Source organism: Danio aesculapii, chromosome 14 (assembly GCF_903798145.1).
Source record: "Danio aesculapii chromosome 14, fDanAes4.1, whole genome shotgun sequence".
Taxonomy (NCBI): Eukaryota; Metazoa; Chordata; class Actinopteri; order Cypriniformes; family Danionidae; genus Danio; species Danio aesculapii.
Genome location: NC_079448.1, coordinates 48,078,150 through 48,105,944, shown reverse-complemented (window position 1 = coordinate 48,105,944; position 27,795 = coordinate 48,078,150). Strand labels below are relative to the sequence as shown.

General features: G+C 37.5%; 1 protein-coding gene across 2 annotated transcripts; it reads right to left on the bottom strand.

Annotated features, from left to right (window-relative positions):
- Positions 1–14: 14 nt before the first annotated feature.
- nocta (nocturnin a) lies at positions 15–24,927 on the bottom strand. 2 transcript variants are annotated; one of them, XM_056472695.1, is made up of 3 exons: positions 24,683–24,927; positions 2,966–3,226; positions 15–1,043 (listed from the first exon to the last, which is right to left on the bottom strand). In XM_056472695.1, exons 1-3 carry the CDS (start codon positions 24,849–24,851, stop codon positions 175–177), a joined length of 1,299 nt encoding a protein of 432 aa, XP_056328670.1. In that variant the 5' UTR covers positions 24,852–24,927; the 3' UTR covers positions 15–174. The 2 variants fall into 2 exon arrangements, with proteins under 2 accessions (XP_056328670.1, XP_056328671.1); XM_056472696.1 differs by lacking the exon at positions 24,683–24,927 and adding an exon at positions 15,899–16,145.
- Between the last annotated feature and the right edge of the window lie 2,868 nt (positions 24,928–27,795).

Genomic DNA, 27,795 nt, shown 5'->3' with positions numbered 1-27,795 from the left:
CTTATTTATTTGCATATTTATTTATTGTTTTTGCACGTTTCTTCCTCCATACAAATAAGGTGTATGTGAATAAGTTACATTCTGCGCTATAATACAACTAATGCATTCTCACATTCAGACAAACACACGCTCGCACACACAAGCTCTAATAACGTCTGCATGAATGATTGACAGCTACATGAGCCTATGAGGCTGCTGACTGAAGCTGAGGTCACACACCAGAGACAGATGATCTGACGGATAATGAAATGAAGGAAGCCGATCCGGTCCGATCTGCTCTTCACTCGGTATCCTCAGCACAGCGTCCACCTCGAACGCTTTCTCCGAATACCAGATATAGTCCAGCGTGGAGCAGCTCTCTCCACTAGGCCGGATTTTCCAGCTCGTATAAGGCGGCTCTGTGGTCCCGTCGTCACTCAGACACTTATAAACGCTATCTAGCCCTAATTGAGAACTCCTAAAATGCCGATACACTTCCTCACTGGGCTCTGCATTAAAATCCCCACACACTATCAAAGGAATACCCTCGGTTTGGTTGTCCTGATGCATCTCTGGGATGGATTGGGAGGTTATTTCGCTAAGCTGCTGGAGGAGATTTGCTCCTTGCGCGCTACGAAATGCTTCCCATCCGCTTCGTGCTTTTAGATGCGTTACGGCGACACAGAAAACTCGTCCTGAGAGCTTACAGCGAAGCGTAGCGACGACGGCTACTTGGTTGGTTTTGAGCATCATGGCGGAGAGTCTGAGATGCGCCGTGTGGAGCATCTCGAAGCGGCGGCGGTTGAAGAACAGAGCGCAGCCGTCCGGGCCGTTGTTATTGTGGACGTCCAGGCAGGGGGAGCAGGGTTTGGGGCAGAAGCTGCTCTGGTAGCCCAGGCTGGAGAGCACAGGCTGGAATGTGTCAAAGTAATGGTCCACCTCTTGCAGACACACCACGTCTGGCCTGTAGGTGAGTATCTCTTCTAGGATGAGATACTTGCGCTCGGACCAGTTCAACGCCTCCATTGGACAGCGCACAAAACCATCTTTGCCTTCGCCAAGAGCTGAAGAAACACAAGAAAAAAAATGGTGAACATCACTTTTGAGTGTTTGTAGTATCACTAAGGCTGTGTCTCAAATCGCTAGTCGACTACTAAACTAAAACTAGTCGAGTAGGTGCTTAATTTGAATTTAACACACAACTGTTAGAAAAGTATGTTCTATATAGTATGAATGTGAGTAGTATGGAGTTGGGATGTACTACATCCGTCATTTGTCATTATCATGTGATCTACCCACGTCAGTGGTGTCGCTTTACCAGGATTCGTGAATTCTCTCGCTGGGCATAATGGGATAGTGTAGCCCATCCGCTTATTCGTGACTTATGAAAAACTGTTTTCGGTTCCAAGCTACCTTCTCAACTCATTTAAATTGAGAAAATATTTGTTTATCACTACTTTTTGTGAATTTTATAAAATCATCATGGTTTCCGCTACATTCATTCTTCTATGGCGGGGCGCCACACCAAAATTCATCCCGCCACAGTTACATTACAGCTTCTCATTCAAAACATTCAGTCGTTTCTTTAAATAGCGGGTTATAATCGCACCTAAATGTATTAAAAGGTAAGTGAATTATAACAAACTTTTCTGTAATCTGTAACTTCTGTAGTAGTGCTGTGCGTTATTTGTTTAACCCTTTAAACAAACCCTTTAAACAAACCCTTTAAAGGCAGGGGTAGGGAACCTATGGCTCGGGAGCCACATGTGGCTCTCCAGCTGTCTCTCTTCAATAATATTTTAAAGTTAAAAATTATAACTGTCACTAGAAATCAGTTTCCTATTGAAAATACAATTACAATTCCCTTTTATTGTATTTTCTACAGCAAAATGAATAAGTGAATAAATGAATAAGATGCTGTGGTTTAACTTGAATCGTGACACCAATAAAGGGCAAGCAACTTACATTTCTATGGTAACCTCGCGCATGTAAATTCAAACATTCATGAGTGGCGATGGCAAAAATTTAAACAAATTCGATAAATTGTCCGTTGTCCATACATTATGATGCGTTATATTTGTTTATTTTTGAGTTGTGCATGAATATAAACAAAGCAATTTTTTAAAAGGGGAGGAGCTACTCTATGTCTGTTGAGATTGTCAAACGATTACGAATTTCACCCTCTGATTACTGCATATAGACTAAATTACTTGTTTTTATTCTATATTTTTATTTGTCACGTCATTTAATTCAGTTAAATTCAAGTTTATTTCTTTAAGTGCTTTTCACAATAATTATTGTTGCAAATATTTTTAAATATTTTTTTTGCTTCTGATTAAGAAAGTTGGTGAACTTGAGTTACAAATTACGTACGTTTAAAACAAGAATGTTTTTATAAAAAATGACAGCTTTATTACATGATTTCTTGACACTGTCGAAAAGTAATTTGTTTATTGTTATGTATTTCTTTACATTTTCTGCATGAAGTCCAATTCTAAGTCTAATTTTACATCTTTATGCAGTATAAAAGTTTAAGTGACTTTTACTTTGATACAAAAAAAATTTCATTTTAAGTAAATGATTTCTGTTCATCTCTATATCAGCCTTATATCTGAGTTTAAAAAAAAAGCAGCATAACACTGATAATACTTGATCAGCAAATCATCTGACACTAAAGACTGGAGTAATGAGGCAGAAAATTACACTTTCCCTCACAGGAATAACTTGAGTTTTAAAATACATTCAAACAATAATAGCTATTTTTAAGTTGTAGTAAAACTTGTTAAAAATGTCCAGACCCCTGCTACTGAACAATGTTGTATTTATGATTTCAAACCTAAAATGTTTCAGTGGTATTTTTAGAACATATTTGAATAACTTGCTTTAAATTTAGCACAGTGACGGAAGGGAGTGGGAAAACCCCAGGATTATGTTACCTCCTATAAATCAACTATGAGTACATGACGCAAGCAGACAGACGATGTACCTTGAGCCAGAATATTCCACTGCATGATGCGCAGGGGTGAATTCTGCAGTGAACAGGCTCTGGTCATGATGAAGTCCCGGTGCAGTCGAGGTGGTCGATTCCTTAAAACCTCCCCGCACTCGCGCAGCAGCACGTCTGGATCGGCCTGCTCATACTCATAGTCATCAGCATCCACATGTGGTTCTGTCAATGCAGCGCTGCTCAGAGTCTGGGCCAGAGTACTGAAGAGTCTACTGCTGCTGTTGCTGCCCATCTGACACACTGCAGACACACAAAACACAACTTTAAAGATTCAAAATTATTGAAGAATGTATAGACAATACATCCATTTGAGCTCAAAAACACTTGAATGTTCTCAAAACACATTCTTTTCTCTCTGTATTCATGTTTCAATCCAGGGATGAGAGTTAAATGTATGCGCAAAACTGAAATACAGCATAAAACATTTGTGAATGAAGTCCATCCAACATGTCCAAGAGAACAAAATCACTTCCTGATAAACTGGCACCAAATATCAAAAGAAAAATGGAAGTTACTGTGTTAGGAGAAGGCCTGTTTTTGTACAAACTTACTTGTGTATTAGAACATGTAGATGTATCATATCATAGTCATATCTTTTTATAATCATCTCTGCTCGCATTTCTTGGAAGATTTGCGTGTTCTGCTGATGTTTTCCATCAAGGATGGTCATCACTTCTTTCTTGTATATAACATTTAAAAATGGTCGGACCTCATCGTTCACCCAAACATACCTGTCACATGATGTTTTTGATGCGCATGGTGGAAATATTTACTAAATGTGTTTCCATCGTAGTTTATGCGCATTCTTGCTTATCAGATAAAAACTTCATCCTACTCAGTTGTGTGCATTATTTCTTTATGTGCATATTCAAAGTTTATGCGCATCTTGGTTTTCCATCCAGGGTTTTTTTTGTGCGATATTCCAAAATGCAAAATTGGTGGAAACGCAGCTAGTGCATGAAATGTTTGTTTGAAAGATCAGACTCTCTAAGCCCCTCCTTTTTAAATGTATACTCTGCTTTGATTGGTAAGATGACTCTGCCTGTTGTGAGGGGTCTACCAATCACATGAGGTGTCATTTACACAAGTGCATTTTCATTTTAAATTGGATACATTTTGTTATGTTTATATCTGGCTTCTTCACTACTCCGGCATCTTCGAACTTCGTAAACTAAACATTTTAAAATGGCAGTTTTAATTTGGAAAAGCTGGTGTTTATTTTCAATATATATGGACTGAAATACGAAGTTTTGAAAATGGAGGTGAGGCTATTCACAATCTCTCTGACTGCTGTACTGGACTATTTCGTATCGTTTCCTGTTTTAATATTTTTACATTACTGTGAGGGGTAGGTTTAGGCTTTGGGTATAAGTTTACAGTAGTCAGTATTTAAAGTGGATCAAAAAGTTTATGAAAATTGTCTAAACCTATTGAACGACACCCATTCTTGCATTCTGTCTTAGGACAAATTTATTTTTTGACCCACTTCAAATGTTGACTACTATTAGATGTTAATAAAACAATTTAATGGGTTATTTAAAAAAAAATCCTTTTTAAGTTAACTTATGGCTGCAGCTGTATCTCTTCCTGCAACAACTGCGCTTTAGAATGTAGTGTGGACAGAGTTTGTTTTTCTCAAATGCTAATTTGGACAAGAAGTTTTAAAATGAAAACTAAATAAACCAAACAGCCTGAAACAATCTGAATTTAAGACCCGGAGACTTCTTTCAGCACTCATTAGCATAACAATTTGAATAGTGACTATGACCATATACCAATCTCATTTTTTGGAAGTGCAGCAAAGTGAATTTGCTTTTGCAGCACAGAAAACAGCAACAACAAAATGTTAACAACACTTTCAGACCTCAGACACAACAGCTGCTTGAGTGTCAAAGTAGATACTGTTTGAGGGCGATTTGTTACAAACTGTGACAAACGTACAGTTCAGAATCAGATAATAATTCCATTTATCTGCTATTTAATCTTTGCCACTTGCTGACCTTTTACATTCACCTATGATACACACTATATCAGGGGTGGCACTATATCTTACTATATCTCTATATATTTTTGTCATGGAATTTTTATTCTAGCAAATAGCATATTACATTTTGCAACAACCCACACTATATACAATCCTATCTACCCCCAACAAAACAATCCCCACATAAAACAATCAACATCTGAAAAAACCACCCCTAAGGTTTTTAAATCATTAAAAAATGCATGTCGGCGCCGGTGGTGTAGTGGTTAGTGCATCGACACATGCTGTCTAATAAAGGTGAAAACCCCGAAAAATTATAATAAAAAAAATGCAATACAATGTTGCCATTTTTAAAAAAAAAAAAATGTTCTCCCCTATCTCTGATATTGTATTTCATTTTCTCAAGTTTTAAAAAGAAGACCAAATATTTAGCCATAATGAAATAGAGGGGGGTTGTGGGGACGTCCAAGACAACAGTATTCTGCGCCTAGCGAGAAGAGATGCAAAACCTACAATGTCAGCGTGTCTCCGGTTGGTTTAAAGGTTGACACTGAGAAGATCACTAAAGATCGCGATTAAAGGGCAAACAGCTAACTTGACCCCTAGAATATCAGAAACTATTTTAAAGAAAGTAATCCAATAGTTTTGCAACTTGGGACAAAATAGAAACATGTGTCTGAGGTTACATGGTTAAAGTTTACATCTATCACACATATCTGAAACATTAGGATATATTTTAGAAACTTTGACCTTTGAGAGATGAGCTCTGTGAATCTTTTTAAACTATATCATGTTTAATTCCTACCCTGCTCCAACACACTTAAGCTGCAGTCACACTAGAGTTTGTGTGTGCGAAATTCTGTCGTACGTCGCTGCGAAAAGGGGCGGGATTAAACAAGATGATTAGACATTTAAAAAAGCGAGCGATTGCTCCATGTTTTAAATTTCTGTCCAGAGAGGTCCTGTTTTGATCCTCGATTGGTGTCACGCAGTCAAGTGATGCGATTTCGCAGGTCAGAGTTCATCAAGCTTGAACTTTGCACCGCAGCAACCTGCGAAACTTGACGCATGACCTTGTGTTTCGCGTGCGTATGAATGGAAGTCTATGGGGAGAAAAGCCCAGTGTGACCGCAACTTTACCTGTAGGTTTCAAAAAAGCCTGAAGGACTCAATTAGTTGGGTCAGGAGTGTTTAATTAGGGTTAAAGGTAAACTGCAGAGCTGCGCCCCTCAAGGAACTGAGTTAGGCACCCCTGCACTGTATGAAATGAAACATCTGAAAATGCATAAGGCACTTTGACATTATTTTAGAACATTATAGAAAAATACAGCACGTTTCAATACACAGTAGTACATGAAAGACGACATGCAGAACTTCATCCAAAACAAGCCGCAGCCATGGGGATATAAATAGCAGAAGTGCAGTACACAGTGTATGACAGAGGTGATCAACCCTGTTCCTGGAGATCGACCTTCCTGCAGATTTCAGTTGCAACCCATATCAAACACACCTGCCTGTAGTTATCAAGTGCTGTTCAGGTCCTAATTAATTGGTTCAGGTGTGTTTGATCAGGGTTGGAGCTGAACTTTGCAAGAAGGTCAATCTCCAGGAACAGGGTTGAGCACCACTGGTGTATGACAATATAAACAGTAGCGTGACGGCACATGGAAGCTATTTAAAGTGCAGACACAAGCACTAGTGGTGGGCAAAGCGAGGCTTCATGAAACACTGAAACAGTCGGAGCAAATGTGTCGAAGCTTTGAAACGTTTTGAAACCCCACTCTACGGTGACACCTAGTGGTCATTTTTTATGTAATGCACTGAAATAGTTTCAGCAAAGATCAGTTGAGCAAATTGAGGTATTAAACTTTATAAGATAGGATTCGCAAGTGATTTAGTGGAGCGGTTAGGGTTCCTGATTACCGTGTGGGGGTACTGGGTTTGAATCCAGACTGATGAAGCTATTTTGAAATGCTTTATTATCAGTTTGAGATGCTTTGTTCTTGTATCGTTTTGTTTCAACATTGGTCTGACATCCGAATAAACACTTTGTGAATAAATATGTCTTGTTTTGGTCATAAAACAGGGTTGTTGCTAGATCAGACATGGTTGTGGCCAGAAGTTAACAAGAATTATTTATATTATTCAATAAATTTCCCATTGTATTTTATTAAAATCTACCCACAACCTAAAACCAACCATCACAGTACTGTAAAATATTCATCATTGTTTTACAGTGTTACAAAAATGATGCTAAATTGATGGCGTATCAGCAGCTGTATCCCATCTAGACTACACTATAAAACAGTAGCATTATTAAAATGCATAAAATCATGAATTCGGAGTATTTGTACAAGTCGGGATTCAAACCCAAAAGTCATTTGAAGCTCAGTAACTACATGCACATGCACGGTCCACTAGGCCAGTGTTTCCCAACCCTGTTCCTGAAGGCACACCAACAGTCCACATTTTCAACCTCTCCCTAATCAAACACACCTGAATTATCTTATCATAACATCAGAAGAGACTCCAACACCTGAAGTTAATGGGTTAGATGAGGGAGACATCCAAAATATGTACTGTTGGTGTGCCTCCAGGAACAGGGTTGGGAAACACTGCACTAGGCTATATGAGACAGAAGATTTTTTAGACCCTGTTAGTCAAACGCAGATTCGCCAGGTCTCGAAGTGCTTCTGAACTGATCGATGCTTTGAATCGCTTTAGTCACATGACCAGGTGTTTCGAAACACTTTAGTCACGTGACCTGGGTGTTTTGGATCATGCTTCAGTGCAGTGTTTTGAAACACTTGCGCTTCGGGATCTCGATACTGTGTCGAAACGTCAGTTTCACGTCAGCCATCCCTAGCAAGCACTAGCTCATGTTGCTTATCATGGGTATTACATTACTGGGGACAAAACTTATTATTATTATTATTTAAAATCTCTCAGTGTTATTATTCACATGCTGAAAAAGCACTACTCTGAATGCATCAATAAGATTGTGTGGTTGACAGAGCGATGTCCTAGCATGTGTCTGGACTTGTTTAAAGGTGAAGTCAGACATGAATCACATGTTAACATTCTTACAAGTGTGCACATGTTTGCTGGCTTGCATACTAACTTAGAGTATATTTCATTAACCTCATTAGCTAGTTAGACTTGTGGATGCTAGCATGTAAATTAATCATCATATTAATAGACAGTGGCTTAACCGCAGCCTTGGAAACAGCTGACTCTACTGTCTGCCATGACAACTAAGCCTCGCTCACAAACACAATATCGAGAACAAACAGTGCTGTAGGGAACACTGATCTCCCTGCAGACAAGAAACAGACGCCTTTATTAGTTTCCTAAGCAGCCCGCAAGAATTTAGCCAAGTAAACAGTAATAAAAAAGATTTTAGAAAGGTATGAGGATGGGATATTTATTTTCTAAGTTCAGTTAATCATCCACAACCAGTAGGACGTAACTTTAATAACAGTATACATGTATGCAGTACATATATTTGTCATCAAATAACACTAACCGTTGTTACACGATAAGTCTATACACTATAATAACACTAACCACAATAGAACTTTCTTTCTTTTAAGACATTAACACTTTTAATCAGTGAGGATGCAATTTATAGATCAAAAATCACAATAAAAACATGTTTAATGTTGAAGAAAAGTCAATTCACATTTGAAATGATGATGATTTTACAATATTGCTGTATTTTTGATCATGTGAATACAGCATATGTCTTTCACAATCATTAAATAATTCTATTATATTATAAAATAGATATAATATAAATATAAAGTTATAATATATTTCTACTGTCTGCCATGACTACTAAGCCTCGCTCACAAGCGCAATATCAAGAACAAACAGTGCTGTAGGGAACACTGATCTCCCTGCAGACAAGAAACAGCCGCCTTTATTAGTTTCCTAAGCCTAGTGAACAATATTGAGATGAGATACTTATTTTCTAAGTTCAGTAAACATCCACAACTAGTAGGCAAGGAGGAAATGCTTAGCAATATACCAAAAGAACACTTTTATAATATCATATGCAGCACAGATATCAAATAACATCCGAAAGTTTATTTCTTTCTTTTAAGACACTAACACTTTTAATCAGTGAGGATTCAAGTTCTTGATCAAAAATCACAATAAAAACATATATAATGTTGATAAGTCAATTCACATTTTAAATGATTGAATATTTTACAATTCACTGTATTTCTGATCAGATAAATAGAGCCTCTGTCTTTCCCAAACATTAAATAGTTGTATTAAATACTATATCATAATTATATACTATATTATAATTAACACACACTCTTATTATTATTACTACTACTACTAATACTACTACCAATACTATTACTATTAATACAACTACTAATACTATTAATACTACTACTACAAATAATATTACTACTACTAATACTTTTAATACTAATACCAATACTAATACTACAACCAATACTAATACTAAAAATACTACTAATACTACTACTAATACTATTAATACTACTACTACAAATATTATTACTACTACCAATACAAATACTTTTAATACTAATACCAATACTAATACTACAACCAATACTAATACTAAAAATACTTTTAATACTACTACTAATACTACAACTAATACTACTACCAATATTAATAATAAAAAACTATTAATACTTGTAATACTTATACTAATACTACTACCAATACTAAAATTAGTAATACTTATACTAATACTACTACTGTCACGGATTGGTCAGGCTCTCACGATCCCCACTCACGAAGATCACCATCACCTGACTTCTAATGAGCACACAGCTGCATCACATTCACGAGCACCAGATAAAAGCACAGCACTCCAGTCGCTCATTGTCCGGGCTCGTCTCGACGAAAGCGGACAACTGAGCGACCACTCAGCGTAGTCATCCTCAGCTAAAACAACGCTTTACTTACCTGTTCTCTTTGTATTCCTCCTAGTCTTCCTGGTCCACCCGAATCGTCCTGTCTTCCAGTCCTTCCAAGTCTGTGTCATCCTCTGTCAGCTGTATCTGGTGTGTGCTGTCCATCCTCGTGTATTCCTGTTACCCAGCCACGGAGGAAAAGACCCCAACATCATTCCTGATCCTCCTGGCTATCCTTCATGTGCTCCTTGTTGTCATTTAATAAACACCCCTAACGTTTCCTTACCTCTGTCTCCTGTCCGCTTCATAACAGAAGCCCGGACCAATAACGACGACAACATGAGCACCCCCGATCACTTTCAAGAGCTGGTGGACCAGTTGAAGCGGATTCTACAGCCACCAGCTCCACTTTCCAACGCACCACCAGCACCGAGCACTTCCGCCTCCACAGTTTCTTCTTCGGCCCTTCCTTCCAGTCCCATGGCCCGACCAGCGCCCTACTCAGGCGGAGCGGGGGAGTGCAATGGTTTTCTGTTACAATGTTCCCTCATATTCGAAATGCAACCTTCTCTATATCCCACAGATAAGTCAAAGATCGCCTACATCGTATCACTACTCTCTGGGCCTGCACTTAAATGGGCTGAGACGATCTGGAACCAAGCCGGGCCGGTCATGAATTCCATCACTACCTTCACGGAGTATTTCAAAGAGGTGTTTGGACGTTCTGATGGGGAAGTAGCCGCTGGAGAGCAGCTGTATCATCTAAAGCAAGGTACTCTATCTACACAGGAATATGCTCTCCGGTTTCGCACTCTAGCAGCTGCAAGTGGATGGAATGAGAGATCGTTGTTGACCACGTACCGGCTCGGCTTGGAACCCACTCTCCGAATCCAGCTGGCCACATTAGATGATACTATGGGTCTGGAGAGATTCATCCAACATTCTCTCCGATGTTCCGATCGTCTCCGTTCCTATCAACAGGACACCATCACCCCCTCGTCTGCACTCCTCCAATCGCCTGAGTCAACAGCCTCTCCAGAACCAGAACCCATGATAATAGAGTCTGGAAGACTGACATCAGCGGAACGACAGAGGAGGCTGACCCGGGGTCTGTGTCTATACTGCGGTGTCAGTGGACACACCCGTATGGAGTGTCCCCTTCGTCCCATTCGGACTTCAGTGAGTGTATTCAGTACGAATATTGAACAATGTAAACCACTTACTACCACCGTACAAATAACTACTGCCTCTATTTCTCTCCTTGTCACAGCCCTCATCGACTCCGGGTCAGCAGGGAACTTCATCTCCCAATCCCTCTGTCGTCAACTCCACCTACGTACTGAGGCGTCCTCGCATATATACCAGATACAACCGATAACCCAGTGCACTCGATCTTCGACCCGTATCCATCGACAATGCGAAGACATCCTTCTTCAAGTGGGGTTGTTACATCAAGAGAGGATTCAATTTCTGGTTCTGGAGGGGTGCAAATATGGACATCATTCTAGGGCGCCCGTGGCTGGTGAAGCACGATCCCATCATCTCTTGGGGCACAGGAGAGATAAAGAAATGGGGATCTGGATGTACACCTACCTGTTTTCCAAATCTCCCTCTTCAAGGTCGGAACCCCATTTCTTTGTTTACAACATCGGTCGAGAGTCCTCCTGAGAAGCAGTCTATCCACATTCCTAAGGAGTACAGCTCCTTTCATGATGTCTTCTGCCCCAAGAGAGCTTCCCAGCTACCGCCGCATCGGCCATGGGACTGCGCGATCGACCTAGTTCCAGATGCCCAGTTGCCAAGAGGTAGGATCTACCCGCTCTCGCTTCCAGAGAATCAGGCAATGGAAGATTACATAAGGGAGGCTCTGAGTCAGGGGTACATACGTCACTCAAAATCACCAGCCGCCTCAAGCTTCTTCTTTGTGGCCAAGAAGGACGGAGGGCTGCGTCCATGCATCGACTACAGGGTCCTAAATAACGGTACAGTAAAATACCGATATCCCCTTCCTCTGGTACCAGCCGCTTTGGAACAGCTCCGAGAAGCTAAAGTCTTCACTAAATTGGACCTCCGCAGCGCGTATAATCTGATAAGAATACGTGAGGGGGACCAATGGAAGACAGCATTCGTGACCCCTACTGGCCACTATGAATATGAGGTCATGCCTTACGGTCTGGTCAACGCCCCCTCCGTATTCCAAAACTTCATTCATGAAGTCCTCCGGGAGTTTCTTCACCACTTTGTAATAGTGTACATAGATGACATCCTCATTTACTCCCGGAGTGAGGCCGAACATCGCCAACACGTTGCGGAGGTCCTACACACATTGAGAGAACATCACCTCTACCTCAAAGCGGAGAAATGCTCATTCCACCAGAAGTCGATTCATTTCTTGGGATACATCATTGACCAAACCGGTATACGTATGGATGGGAAGAAAATTGAGGCTGTTCTATCCTGGTCAGAACCCACTTCCATTAAGGAGCTCCAGAGGTTTCTTGGGTTTGCTAACTTTTATAGACGGTTTATCAAGGACTACAGCAGGATTACATCACCTCTCACTAATCTCCTCAAGGGTAAACCCAAAGGACTGGAGTGGACCAAAGAAGCAGCCGCAGCCTTCCGCCTTCTTAAGAAGGAGTTCACAAGGGCCCCACTCCTGACTCATCCTGACCCAAATCTTCCTTTCGTGGTGGAAGTGGACGCATCCACCACCGGCGTCGGGGCAGTATTATCCCAACATCATGATACACCGCCCCGACTGCATCCCTGTGCCTATTTCTCTCGGAAGTTGAGCCCGGCGGAGCAGAATTACAGCATAGGAGACAGGGAGCTTCTAGCAATCAAGCTAGCCTTGGAGGAGTGGCGTCACTGGTTGGAGGGAGCCAAACATCCGTTCCAGGTGATCACAGATCACAAAAACCTCCAATATATCAAAGAGGCCAAGAGACTATGTCCACGTCAAGCCAGATGGTCACTTTTCTTCTCACGTTTTGATTTCTCCATTTCCTATCGTCCAGGACCCAAGAATCTAAGAGCAGACGCTCTCTCTCGTTTACACGAGCATCACGATCATGAAGAACTCCCAACGAAGATTCTTCCCGAACACATCTCCATTTGTCCGATCACCTGGAACGCTCCTCCAGTCGTTGCCACTCCGGAAGCCCCTGCTCCGCCGGGATGCCCTCCTCATCGGCAGTTCATACCACCTGAACACCGGGTAGATCTGATCCACTCCTTACATACCTCGCTAGGCACTGGACATCCAGGGATCAACAATACTCTCTCGCTAGTATCCCAACGATTCTGGTGGCCAAACATGGCAAGGGATGTGAGGCAATATGTTCAGGGCTGTAAGGACTGTGCCCAATCCAAGAGCCCACGTCATCTACCCGCTGGAAAGCTCCATCCCTTGCCGATTCCGAACCGTCCCTGGTCACACCTAGGAGTGGACTTTATCACTGACCTCCCCTCGTCAGAAGGTAATACCTGTATTCTAGTCATCGTAGATAGATTCTCAAAGTTTGTCAAACTAATCCCTCTGAAAGGTCTTCCCACAGCCTTTGAAACAGCCGACAATATCTTTAATCAAGTCTTCAGGTCATTTGGTATTCCAGAAGATATTGTGTCGGACAGAGGTCCACAGTTCATCTCACGTCTATGGAAAGCCTTCTTCAAGCTCCTAGGTGTGGCCGTCAGCCTCTCTTCTGGATATCATCCCCAAACCAACGGGCAGACAGAGAGGAAGATTCAGGAGGTGGGACGGTTCCTGAGGACCTTCTGCAGTGGTCACCAGAGCTCCTGGAGCCAGTATTTGGGCTGGGCAGAATATGCCCAAAATTCACTGCGGCAACCCTCCACCGGACTCACGCCATTCCAGTGCGTCCTGGGCTTCCAACCACCGCTCTTTCCCTGGGATGGCGAACCATCTGATGTCCCCGCAGTGGATCACTGGTTCCGGGAGAGCGAGAGAGTCTGGGACGAGGCTCATCAACATCTGCAGAGGGCAGTCCGTCGAAGCAAGGTAACCGCCGATAGAAGAAGGTCTGAAGAACCCAGATACACACCCGGACAAAAGGTGTGGCTATCCACCCGGGACATACGCATGCGACTGCCCTCTCGCAAGTTAAGTCCCCGATTTGTTGGTCCCTTCACCATCGTGGAACAGGTTAACCCCGTCACCTACAAACTACAATTACCCTCTCACTACCGTATTCACCCTACATTCCACGTATCACTCCTGAAACCCTATCACGATCCTGTTCTTCCCTCCACAGAGCCTGACCACGAAGAGGAACCCCCCTCCTCCACTGCTCCTAGAAGAAGGAGCCGTCTACGCAGTGAAGGAGATCTTGCGTTCCCGACGTCGTGGTGGCCAGTTGGAGTACCTGGTGGACTGGGAAGGGTACGGCCCCGAAGAAAGGACATGGGTTCCCAGAGCTGATATTCTCGATCCTAGTCTCATGGTGGAGTTTCATGAGAGCCACCCTGAGTTCCCAGCGCCTAGAGGCAGAGGGAGACCACCACGGCGTCGGAGGTGTCGGCCCTCAGGAGCGGGCCCTGGGGAGGGGGGTACTGTCACGGATTGGTCAGGCTCTCACGATCCCCACTCACGAAGATCACCATCACCTGACTTCTAATGAGCACACAGCTGCATCACATTCACGAGCACCAGATAAAAGCACAGCACTCCAGTCGCTCATTGTCCGGGCTCGTCTCGACGAAAGCGGACAACTGAGCGACCACTCAGCGTAGTCATCCTCAGCTAAAACAAACGCTTTACTTACCTGTTCTCTTTGTATTCCTCCTAGTCTTCCTGGTCCACCCGAATCGTCCTGTCTTCCAGTCCTTCCAAGTCTGTGTCATCCTCTGTCAGCTGTATCTGGTGTGTGCTGTCCATCCTCGTGTATTCCTGTTACCCAGCCACGGAGGAAAAGACCCCAACATCATTCCTGATCCTCCTGGCTATCCTTCATGTGCTCCTTGTTGTCATTTAATAAACACCCTAACGTTTCCTTACCTCTGTCTCCTGTCCGCTTCATAACAACTACCAATACTAAAACTAGTAATACTTATACTAATACTACTACCAATACTAAAACTAGTAATACTTATACTAATACTACTACCAATACTAATACTACCACCAATACTAATATTAATACTACAACCAATACTAATACTACAACCAATACTACTACCAATACTAATACTATTACTACACCTACGACAACTACTGATAGTAATAATAAAAATATGAATACATTTTATTTATGAGGCAGTTTTCTCACCCTGAAGCTACACTCTCAGAAATAAAAGTACAAAATCTGTCACTGGGACTCCTTAAAGGTACAATTTTATACCTAAAAAGTTCAAATGTGTACCTCATAGTACCCTAAAGGTAAAACTGAACCTTAAAATGACAAAAGTGTACCCTAAATGTACTAACGTCCACTTGTACAGTATGTGTACCTTTGAAAGATATTGTACTGTTATTTCTGAGTGTGTACAAAAAAGTACTATAAGAAAATACAAATAACGACATGTATATCAAGTACAACATGTCCACAATCAGATATTCTCAGAGTGTTCATCTAAATATTCAGCTCAATTCAAATTATAAAGCACTTTTCACAAGAATCCAAAGCAGTTCAAAAGCAGCTTAAATAAATATTATAACCAGACACACACAGCTTTAATTCATCCAGCTTACATTTACCATCTGAATCCATCCTGCTCCGTCTGCCTCCTCAGATAAACTACTTCTACATCTCACCCATTATACAGTATATAGACTCTCAGGTAGAAAAAGCAGAATCTTTCTGTTATTTATACATGACTAGTAAAGATTTTCCAGTTATTAATGTAATAGTCAAGCACTGAATGCTCAGGGATGGTCACGGGTAATGCTGCTCACTGCTTAGTAATTGTTCAGTCAGTGATTAAACAGTTTAAACCAATCGTAATTGTAGATTTTTAAATCACATGCCATTATGACTTAGAAACATTTATTTTAAATACCTCTTTGTCCTTTTTTAACCGAATGTCTCAGATGCTGTTGAACTGAAGGCGCAATCCTCTTCTCTTTAGATTAATCCAATGGCGATCCAATGGGTTAGTGTATGAAATGAGTTGACGGACACAGCAGAACACAAGCATCCAACCATTAAACTCTCTGGCTTTTGTATATGGGAATATTCCGGTGGTTACGGATGTGACTGCGTGTGTATTATAGTGTGTGTTTCTACACAAAAGGGTTCCTGAATGAGCCAGTGTGTCTGTGCTTCCCTTGCCATTCATTCTGAACAATGACTCATTTGAAAATCACGAGAAGGGACCCGATGCGTGCCTGTGCATATATGTGCACACGTGGCTGACAGGAACGGTTCACTTTAAATTTAGTTTATGGACTGTTGCATCTCGCCAAGTTATTGCTTTTTCTACTCTTTTAGCTAGACGAGCCATTCTTATCAAATGGAAACAGGTGATTCCTCCATCACATGACATGTGGATCCGAGAAATCTTTAGTTGCATAAAACTTGAGAAATTAAGATGTTTACTCGCAGGATCTCTCAAATCTTTTTACAAGACCTGGAACCCTGTTTTAGACTATATCAAAGGCTTACCCTGTTCAGTTGATATCAGATCTAATACACAGTAAATAATTAGAAAGAGAAAATATTGACTCCTTAATGTGAACTTTTTTCCGATTTTATTTATTTTTATTTTATTTAGTCAATTTATTTTTTTTATTTATTTATTTTTTTTGCTCTTATCGTATACTTGCTCATTTATCATTAATATTTTTTTTTAATTCATAAATTATTCATAAATTAAATTTATTTTATTTTGAGGGGATTGTGGGGAAAATAAGAAAAATAAGACAAACTGTAATTTTTCCTATGTTGTATTATATACAGTGATGTATTGTCTTGTTAAACACCAATAAAAAAAAATAAATAAATAAAAAAAATAAATAAAATTTAGTTTATGGATTGAGGTAGACAGTGTGGTTTATTAGACTATAATTTCATAAAGTCATTATTTTCACCATATTTTATAATAAGGTTATGTTTGGTGACTTTAGTTAACCCACTAGGTATCGTAAACTAAAAAAAAAAACTATTTTTACAGTATGGAGTGGGATTTTTGAAGAAATGAAAGCTTTATTTCAGCAAAACTGGCTAATAATTCTGACTTTTATTTTTTTAGAAAGCATTTTATATTAAATAAATGCTCACTGTTATTCACTGATAAGCAAACCAGCATATTTCTGAAACATTGTATGGCACTTAAGTTTAAAGAAGAGCTTGGGCCGATAAATAATATTATATTGAATCGCAATAAAATTTATGTCAATAAAAATGCTAAGCTCTGGGCTTTTTTTACTTCATATTGATCTAAGAGCCAATCACACAGCAGAAATGTGCAACAACGAGAATCTAGAAGTGTGTTAATATTAGAGACGTACCGAATTTTCACCCACCGAAAATGTATCATCCGAAAAAATGTTCTGCCATTTAATGGACCCTCTAATTTTTGTGGCTTCACTCATTGTTGGGATACTATTTTAAACCTGAAAGCATTTACAACTCATAATGAAATGTATATCGTTATTGTTCAATATGGAAAATAATTATAGAGATAGATTTTTGCCATATCGCCCAGCGCTAGTTTGAAGTAATAATATAAATGCAGTTTTGCTTCACATAAATAAATTCCACTTTATACAAATCTTAGGGTGTAAGTTTTACTGTATTTTCAAGCAGATAAATGCAGCTTTTGAACCTCAAATGTAATCATAAACTAAATACATTTCCCTTTTTACTAATCACAAACAATTTATTAATATAATACACACTAGGTAGCATAAACTAAAAAGAAAACTACTTTTTAAAAGTATTGAGTAAGATTTATAAAGAAATTAAAGCTTTATTTCAGCAAAACTGGCTATTAAAAGTGGCTATTCTGACTTTTATTTTTTAGAAAGCATTTTATTTCAAATAAAAATGATCATCGATAAGCAAATCTGCATATTGCTAATTGAATAACTGTGTGGCATTTCAGTCTGAAGTAGTAATATAAATTGAGTTTATCATCACATAAATAAATTCCACTTTAAAACAAATCTAAAAAATCTTAAACTGTATTTTTAACAGATAAATGCAGTATTTGAAACTCAAATATAATCATAAAAAATAAATTAATTTCTATTTTTACTAATCCCAAACCATTTACTAATATAATAAATAAAATAAAAATAAATATAAACATTTAATTGAAAAATATTTCATACAATTATTATTTACAATAAGGTCAGTAGCCCAATTTCGTTGGACAAATACTGTTTTTTGTAACTCATTTTATTTAGTATAATTTGTATGTACTTTTGTTGGTCAGTTATCTAGAAAACCCCCCAAAAATAACATGAACACATTCATAAACACTGTAGAAAAATCCAAAATTACATTTATTGCAAAGTCTTAACAATATTTAACCCATAACCCAAAGCAAACAAGCAACAAATAAATAGATATACTCTATTCCATACCATCAAGAGCTTATAAAGCCTCGTTACGCAACTGATGCCCTATTTGCACATCGTTCTGACATTTACCACTTCGTTTGACACATTATGTAAGATCATGAAGCGAAACATAATGTGTTCAGCAGGGTTTGCAAACCTGGGGATGCGTAAAATTATTGCGTGTGATAATTAATGACAAATGCACTCTCTAACAGCTATTTTTTGTTTAGCATACACGCTGTCAACCATATTATGGAAGACAATTCACACCAACTATAACCTGAAAACTGTGCTTAAATGATTTAATGAGAAGCTACACCTTGGCTTAGGGCTATATTCAACACAGAAATTGAGCGAGACGCATCCACAACTCCATAATTACATCTTTTAATCGTACAATGGCTCTCATATATATAGTTGAAGTCAGAATTATTAGCCCTCCTGTATATTTTTTTCCCCAATTTCTGTTTAACTGAGAGAAGATTTTTTAAAAACACATTTCTAAACATAATAGTTTTAATAACTCATCTATAATAACTGATCTCTTTTCATCTTTGCCATGATGACAGAACATATTATTCTACTGGTAGTCTGTGAGTTGACACATAAATTCAGCAGTGATGGGGCAATAACTTGAGGGGCAGTAAGTGGGAATTATAGGATCCGCAGATGCAGAACCACTGTGGGTCAGTCATCCTTTTCAGTGAAAGGTTCACATCTATAGAATGCAATGCCTGTTGATTTGACATTACAAATAGAACTCAGTTTTTTCTGTAAAGCTGAAAGAGTGGTTGAAATCTGTGAACATTAAGTATTATTCATTCAGGTCGGTCAATTTACATTTCACTTTAGTATGCGGATTGACTTGCATGTTATGTTTGCGGCTGTGTATATACTGTACATGTTTGTTTTATTGTTTTTATTTGTAGATTTTTAAAAAATAAAGACTAACCACAAGGGTTGCAAATTAGCTTCATGCTATATGCCCTATGTACACAGCATTGGTTGTCTTTGTATAACAATGTCAAGTGTATTGTCCCTGTTAAATAAACAAACAAATAAATGAATAATATTCGACTAAATATATATTTCAAGATACTAGCATTCAGCTTAAAGTGCAATTTAAAGGCTTAACTAGGTTAATTAGGCTAGTTAGGGTAATTAGGCAAGTGATCGTATATAATGATGGTTTGTTCTGTAGACAAACAAAACAATTATTGCATAAGGGGGCTAATAATATTGACCATACAATGGTTTTAAAAAGAAATTGAACTGATATTATTCTAGTCGAAATTAAACAAATAAGACTTTCTTTAAAAAAATATTATAGGAAATACTGTGAAAATTTCCTTCCTGGGTGTCACGTTGGCGCAGTGGGTAGCATGATCGCCTCACAGCAAGAAGGTCACTGGTTTGAGCTTCTGCTGGGTCAGTTGGCATTTCTGTGTGGAGTTCATGTTCTCCCCGTGTTGGCGTGAGTTTCCTCCGGGTGCTCCGGTTTCCCCCACAAGTCCAAAGACATGTGCTATTGAGGAAATGGATAAGCTAAAATTGGCCGGAGTGTATGTGTGTGAATGAGTGTGTATGGATGTTTCCCAGTGATGGGTTGCAGCTGGAGGGGCATCTGCTGTGTAAAACATATGCTGAGTAAGTTCATTAAGCTGTGGCGAACCCAGATTAATAAAGGGACTAAGCCAAAAAGAAAATTAATGAATTCCTTCATTTGTTAAATATCACATGAGAAATATTTGAAAATGACTAAATATTGCTCAGGAGGGTGAATAACTTTGCCTTCTACTGTATATATTAGGGCTGCACAATATATCGTTTTAACATCGATAACGCTTTGCGCATCTGCAATAGTCACATCGCTGGATCTGCAATGTCGAATCAAGATTATAGTTGACCAAGAACCACAGTTGATTGTGTTTTTAAGGCACGTGATTGTGTAAGCATTTAAAGCATTCATGAACATTAAATTATAATGTTTTTAACTTTAAGAAAGATTAATTGCAAGTGTATATATATATATATATATATATATATATATATATATATATATATATATATATATATATATATATATATATATATATATATATATATATATATATATACACACACACACACACACACAATGAAAACTTCACTGTTTTTTTTACATTTGATATCTCAATTTGTGCACCTCAATACTGCTAGACTCCCAGAGAAAAATAAACATCTGTTAATGTTTTTCATTTATATCTTTGCTCTGTTTTTATCAATACTTTTGATTGGTTTATTGTTTTTAATGCAGATGTGCTCTACAAAATCATCATAATCAATGTAAAATTATGTAAATTCTTTCTAAATAGAGCTATACATTTCCTCTAGTGAAATTATATAGAATATCACAATAGATATTGCATAAAAATAAAATATTGAAATGTCAGTTTTTTCCAATATTGTGCAACCTTAGTATACTGTATATGCACACACCCTAAAAATAATCATTGTAAATCCTAATTACTCATTGTAAATATCCCAGCATTTACTGGAGCTGCTTTTTCTTTTAGCTTATTCAATCCAACTTACATAACGTCCCGGTCCTCAGACCTCATCCTGATCCAGGTCAAATCCCTTACACAAGAGCAGTCCTGCAGGGGGCTTTGTGCGCACAGATCTGGATTCACTTACACTGTGCTGAGTTTTATCTCTTTATAACTTTTGGATTAAAATACCACACGCTTGTCTACTTCTATCTTTTCAATATCTGAGAACAGACGCGTACATTCACATTGTGTACTTACTGTTTAATGCTGTGAGTCAACTGCACAAATGACGCAAAAGACGAGCTTGTTAAATATAAAATGAGCCGAGAGACCATATCAGAATCTGATAGCGTAGAAAAACAGTTCAATTTGAGCAGTGAACCATTAGGGGGCTGTTACTGTTTGCTGACCTTTAGCTGGACGATCATGTTACTGGGAAGGTACACTAGAATAGATTCAAGTACAGAACACTGACACAACAAACAATATTAAGAAACTAAATATAATAGTTATAACGAACATACTTTCTACAGAACTGTAACTTTAACAGAGTTAGATCTTAAGAAAATTAAAAGCTTCTTTTTCATGTTGCTATTAATTAAAACAAAAAACGATTAAAGTAAGGAAACATTGCTTGAATATAAGTATTTTAACTAATTTTAACAGAAAACTAGACATTGCATTTGCAGTTGACTTGGTACTAAAATGATTATTTAAATAAATAAGATTAATTCAAGCTAATAAACTGGAAAATTAAAATAATAATAAATGCATGCATTTATTATTTAAATAAAAATAATTCATTGATTTTCTTTTCAGTTTAGTCCCTTTATTAATCTGAGGTCGCCACAGCGGAATGAACCGCCTGCATATATTGTATTAAAGAATTTTATTAATAAAAAATAAAAGCTTGTTCTCATTTTGAATTCTTATAACAGCATAAATGACACAAAATAACATTGCTCTTATTATTGAAATACATAAATGAACTGTGTCTGAATAAAAAAAATCATAAAACATTTAATAAAGCCACTTTTTTCTACTAAAATTGTATAAAAAGTTAATGTTGGATGCACTAGGGTTGCACGGTTTACCGGTACCATGGTAGTATCGTGATACTATGGCTCCAAAATACTGCCGTTGCCACTGTAGTTTGTAAACAGTAGTATCGTCATTAACGGTCTATGCACGTGGAAAAGTCACCAAATGCTAGGTCTATGGACCCCTCTAAGGTTGTAAAACTGTACAATTCGGAAACAGTGAAACAATTTTGGCCACTTCCTATTCACCTTATTCTCCGCGTACGAGTGGGCGCAGCCATTTGAATCATTTTGGCTCGAGACTTCCGGTCTCATTCACTTCCATTCATTTTTAAACGTTAAAAACAGCTCGTTTTGCTGCTTGGTGTTGCAAACTGATATTTTCCTATTATATTATTCTACTTTGTCTGTATTGTCATGCAAATACTTGTTTGTAGAGTAAGTAGTTTGACCGTTTTCTGCCGTTTATTATTCCTAGTCATTTCTCCCATAGGGAGCTGAATCGGAAGTTCTAAAACAATTGCAAAATTGAGCGCACTTCTGCATTGAAGAATAAGGTCAATAGCCTAATTTAGTTGGACAAATGCTCTTTTTTTAACTAATTTTATTTGGTATAATTTGTATCTTTATTTTTATGTATTTTTGTTGGTCAGTTATCTAGAAACCCCCCCAAAAAGAACTAATACATTTAGGTGAAGTGACGTGCAAATACAATTTTTTTTTCAGTAATAAGGGAATTATGAATAAAATTCAAGTAGGCCTGTTATAACATATATTATTTCTGACAATTTTCTTTATTTCATAGACTTGAGTTATGAATTACAGCATCACAATACTACTTGGTATCGTGATACTTCAGCTGGTATAGTATTGTAACATGAATGAATAGTATCGCAACAACCCTATGATGCACTAGGTATCATAAATTACATATTGAAAGCTTGGATTGAGATTTTTAAAGAAGAGAAAGATTTATTTTAGCAGTTATTATTATTAAGCAATTCATAGTTTTTGTTAGAAAGTAGGGCTGCACAATATATCGTTTCAGCATCGTTATTGCAATGTGATGATTCTCAATAGTCACATCGTGAGTATTTGCAATGTTGAGTCTGGTTTATAATTTATCATTTCACAAGTGTTTTTTGAGGCCTGTGACTTTGAGTGTTTTAAAAGCGTTCAGGCATAAGAAATTATACTATTTGTACCATTGACATATTAACAATGATTAACTGTATTGAATTGTTTATAAAATGAAGACTATGCAGTATTATTTTACATTTGATTTTTCAATTACTGTATAGTTGAATACAGTTCAACTCTTCGGATTACAATTATTAAATAAATATATATTTTTTATTTGTATCTTTAATGAATTTATCTGCTTGTAGATTGTTTATTATATTTTTTCACGCCCCTACAGAATCATCCCAATCAAAATAAAACGGTAAATTCTTTTCAAATAGTTATTCAACTCATCTAAGTGAAGTTGTATTCATATAATCGCGAAATTAAAAAAAATATAGCAATGTTAGATTTTCCAATATCGTGCAGCACTATTTAGAAAGCATTGCATCTTAAATAAAAACTTTTAATTCTACAAAATGTTTAAGACAATTGTTCTTATCATCAATGATAAGAAACACAGCATATTTCTGAAAAACATCATGTGACTTAAGTCTGAAGTAATAATAATATTATAATAATAAATTCAGGTTTGCATCGCTTAAATAAATTACACTTGAAAATTAATCTAAAAATGACAAGGTTATGTTTATCTGTGCTTTATTGTATTTTGAGCAGATAAATGCAGCATGCTATAAATTCTTTTTTTAATCTCAGACCAGTTATTAATATAAACCAAATCATAATTATATACCAATCGTAATAAAAATGAATATTACCAATCCCAAACCATATACTAATAGATACCAAATCGTAATTGAATACCAACTCATAACATATGTTATACAAATATTAAACATAAACTTTAAAAATAAATCTAAGAATATAAAGTAACTGCAATTTTTACTGTATTTTCTAATGTGTCTGAATAAAAATCATGAAACACCTTTTATAAGCAAACAAATGACTTGTTATGAGAAAATGTAGTAATTTTTCACACATGACAGGATGCCTAAGACAAGTCATCATCACTCCCACTATACATGAGTCACCTATTAAAGCATGACTTACACGTTAGAAGATAAGATCACTCAGACTGTCCTAAATCCTTTCACAAATAAACTGATTTACACCCAAAGGTAGTCATTAAGGTAAAGTTGGCTTTATATTCACACATTCAGACTCTCCTTAATAATATAATTTCAGAAAATTGTTCTTTGTAAATTTTAAATAGGGAAATCATATTAGCAGCCAATGACTATTAAAGTATTGTTTACAATCAATTAAATAGTGCTAATGTTGTTCTATAATAGCATAATTACATGCTATTTCACACCAAATATTCAAAGTACAATATAGGCACCTTGTTACAAGTTGTCACTGTTCAAAATTGAACTAATGTGCGAATATAAAACCAACTTTACCTTAATAAGTTAGTCTTAAATCCGTGAACTGCTTGTCTAGACAGCTTTTGGGCGTTAAATGCGCATTCCGAGTCACCTACTTCCAAGGGAACTCATTATAGTTGTGAAACACAGCCATCGACTGACTAAACCAGAGGAATGTGTAAAGAGATCTAAATTACCTTGTAACCGACTGAGAAGCAGAGGAGATGAGTGTGACCAGTGTCGTGAATTCTGAAGGCTGTTTTTCTTCGGTTGAGCGGATTTTTTTGGATGTGTCCCCAATGATGACAGACAGACTGCGGCCAGGTCTCGGTGAAACAGTGATGAACAGCGGCGGGCGGGATACATTATTATTATTATTCTACAGTCGTTCGTCCTTTAAAATAATTCACTTAATCTAATCGCTTTACGATGAAGAAGTTAGATCAACGTCCATTTTAACACTAGTTAGACAAGTTTCGTTGTCTTTTCGCTGTATGGAAAAAATGCCGGTAGAAGTGTCATCATATTCCAGGCTGACACGTGAACTATATTTTAATAGGGGAGTTCCGAGATTTGAGTTTTGTATGTTGATTATAATTACACAATCCTTTAAGTATTGCTTATATTAATGAAATTATAATCGTTTTTTTAATATCGCTAAATTATAAATAGATCAAAACGTGTAGTAAAAACTACAAAACGGCTAATTTTGTGACACGATGCGCACCCACCAAACAATAAATGGTTTGGCTCTACTGTCAAAGAACACTCCGTGCTTTCCCTGAAGTAGAAACCGGAGAATGGGAGGAGTTTAAAGTTGCCTTCACCAATCAGAGTGAAAAGTGCAAGACGTACGCAAATCAGAGTATTTCGTCATCGTTGACGTACATCATACGGCTTTTAAAGCTCACATTTCCATATTTGGTGACAAAAATACCTGGAAAGAAGAAATACTTATATTTTCGATACAGCAACGACTGAACTTTGCTTTAGTTCTGTTTAGATGTGTTTATATATTGTTTGTGCGAGTATAAGATTATGTTTGCAGTGGGAGAGATTTATCCATGACTCAAACAACCCATACACGTAATATCTTTACATAATATTTACATTAGTGAACTCAGGCTCAATAACTGCTCTGTTATGACAACAAATCTTTCAGATTCCAACTTTTAATGTGATCATCTGTAGGGAAAATTAAATGTTAAAATGAAATATATATATATTTTTATATAAAGATGTTATACTTTAAAAAGTTCTTTTATAAATGGGTCAAAATATAATATTGAGAAAAATAATAACTACTTTTTAACTTGTTTTTCTTATCTCTTTATACGTTCATTTATTTAAATATTTTTATTTAAATTAATTTTTTTATTTATTTGTTTGTTTTAATAAAACTATTTCCCAATGATAATACGTTTATTTAAACTTTTTTTTTTATCAAACTTTTGTTTTTATAATCATTTAAAACCCTTCACATTTCCACAAACTTGCCATTTATTTATTGAAATATATAATTTTTTCTGTATTTATTTAGAATAATTATATGAATCATATTTTACGTGATTTAATGTTATATACTTTGATATTATACTTATCTGTTTTTCTTAATATTCGTTTATTAATTTTCCTTCGGCTTAGTTCCTTTATTCATCAGGGGTCGCCACAGTGGAATGAACCGCCAACTTATCCAGCAAATGTTTTACACAGCGGATGCCCTTCCAGCTGCAACCCAGTACTGGGAAACATCTATACACACTCATTCTCTCTCTCTCTCACACACACACACACACACACACCAATTTAGTTTATCTTATTCAGGGGTTTTCAAACTGGGGTCCGCGGACCCCTGGTGGGCCGCAAAAGTTCGCTAGGGGGTCCGCGAAAATTTTGGCAGAAACAAAAAATTATTTTGAGATTTTTTTCAATCCTAAAATTATTAATGACTATTAATTATTAATCTGTATATAGTTTTATGATTTATATAAGTGGCTACTTAATTGTAATGCGTTTATCCCAAAATCCTTTGCGCTCTTCAAGGTTTTGCATACAGTTGAATGGAGCAATTAGTACAGTGCAGTACAGATGATGGAAAGATTTTTTTAAGAATCCCGCTCCCTCAAGCAGTTCATGCACATCTGACTTGGCGAGCGTTAAGGCAAAAACCAGAAAATATGACAAATCTTACATTGTGTTTGGTTTTAGCTGCATGTTAAAGCAGGGAGTCGATAGACCCCAGTTTGTTCTTTGTCAAGAGGTTCTCTCCAACGAATGCATGAAGCCATCCAAGCTCAAGCGCCATCTAGAAACATCCCAATGAGGCAGGAAAATCGACTGACTATTTCAAACATCAGGAGTTGTGTTTGGCCAGGCAGGCTAGTATTTTTCGGCAGCAAGCAATAGTCCCCAAGAGGTGTTTATAAGCATGATATTTGGCATCACTCCACGTCGCGTGTGCTAAGAAGCTGCACACAGTTGGCAAAGCGTTGTTATTACCAGCTACCAAAGACATCGTCAGAGAGTTATTTGGAGAGGAAGCTGCACGAAAGGTAGATTGTGTGCCTTTGTCAGACAACACAGTAAGCAGACGCATAAGTTTAATGTAAATATTTCCATAAATACAAGACGGGATAAAACTATAGAAACTACAAATGTCACAAATGTCCAGGTTTACCTTTTCATCTACCAGTGCCTCATTTAGAAAAGCTATCTTGTTCAGTTAATGTAAATATTTCGTTGTTGTTTTTGGTGTTTTTTATGAAATATAAAAATGTTGAGAATCATTATATTTCATATTCAGCTATAGTGAGTTGCCAACTAATAAAATAAATAGTTTTAAAACCAATACCATTTTGCATGCCTGTGAAATATCAACTATAATGTCTTTACGTTATACAGAATTTTAGTTTACATATTTATAACTAAAATACATAAGTGCCTCTAAACTTTAGGCAAAGGGGTCCCCTGCAAGGAATCATCATATTTGGGGGTCCCTGAGATTAAAAAGTTTGAAACCCCCTGATCTAATTCACCTGTAGCGCATGTATTTGGACTGTGGGGGAAACCGGAGTACCTGGAGGAAACCCACACCAACACGGGGAGAATATGCAAACTCCACACAGAAATGCAAACTGACAGCTGGGACGCGAACCAGCGACTTTCTTGCTGTGAGATGGCAGTGCTAACCACTGATCCACCTTGCCACCCTTAATTATTATTATTCTAATATTTTAAATACTTATTCATGTATTTTCTCAATCATTTTCACAGACCCCCATACTCAGTTGATGAAGACACCAGCCTGCTG

What these genes read in the sequence shown, in the direction of transcription:
- nocta (XM_056472695.1), bottom strand. Translation starts at nt 24,851, where the DNA reads ATGTATCCCGCCCGCCGCTGTTCATCACTGTTTCACCGAGACCTGGCC. An exon ending in GCTTCTCAGTCGGTTACAAG is followed by an intron (nt 3,227 to 24,682) that starts GTAATTTAGATC and finishes GTGTGTCTGCAG; the next exon opens with TGTGTCAGATGGGCAGCAAC. An exon ending in GTGGAATATTCTGGCTCAAG is followed by an intron (nt 1,044 to 2,965) that starts GTACATCGTCTG and finishes GTGTTTCTTCAG; the next exon opens with CTCTTGGCGAAGGCAAAGAT.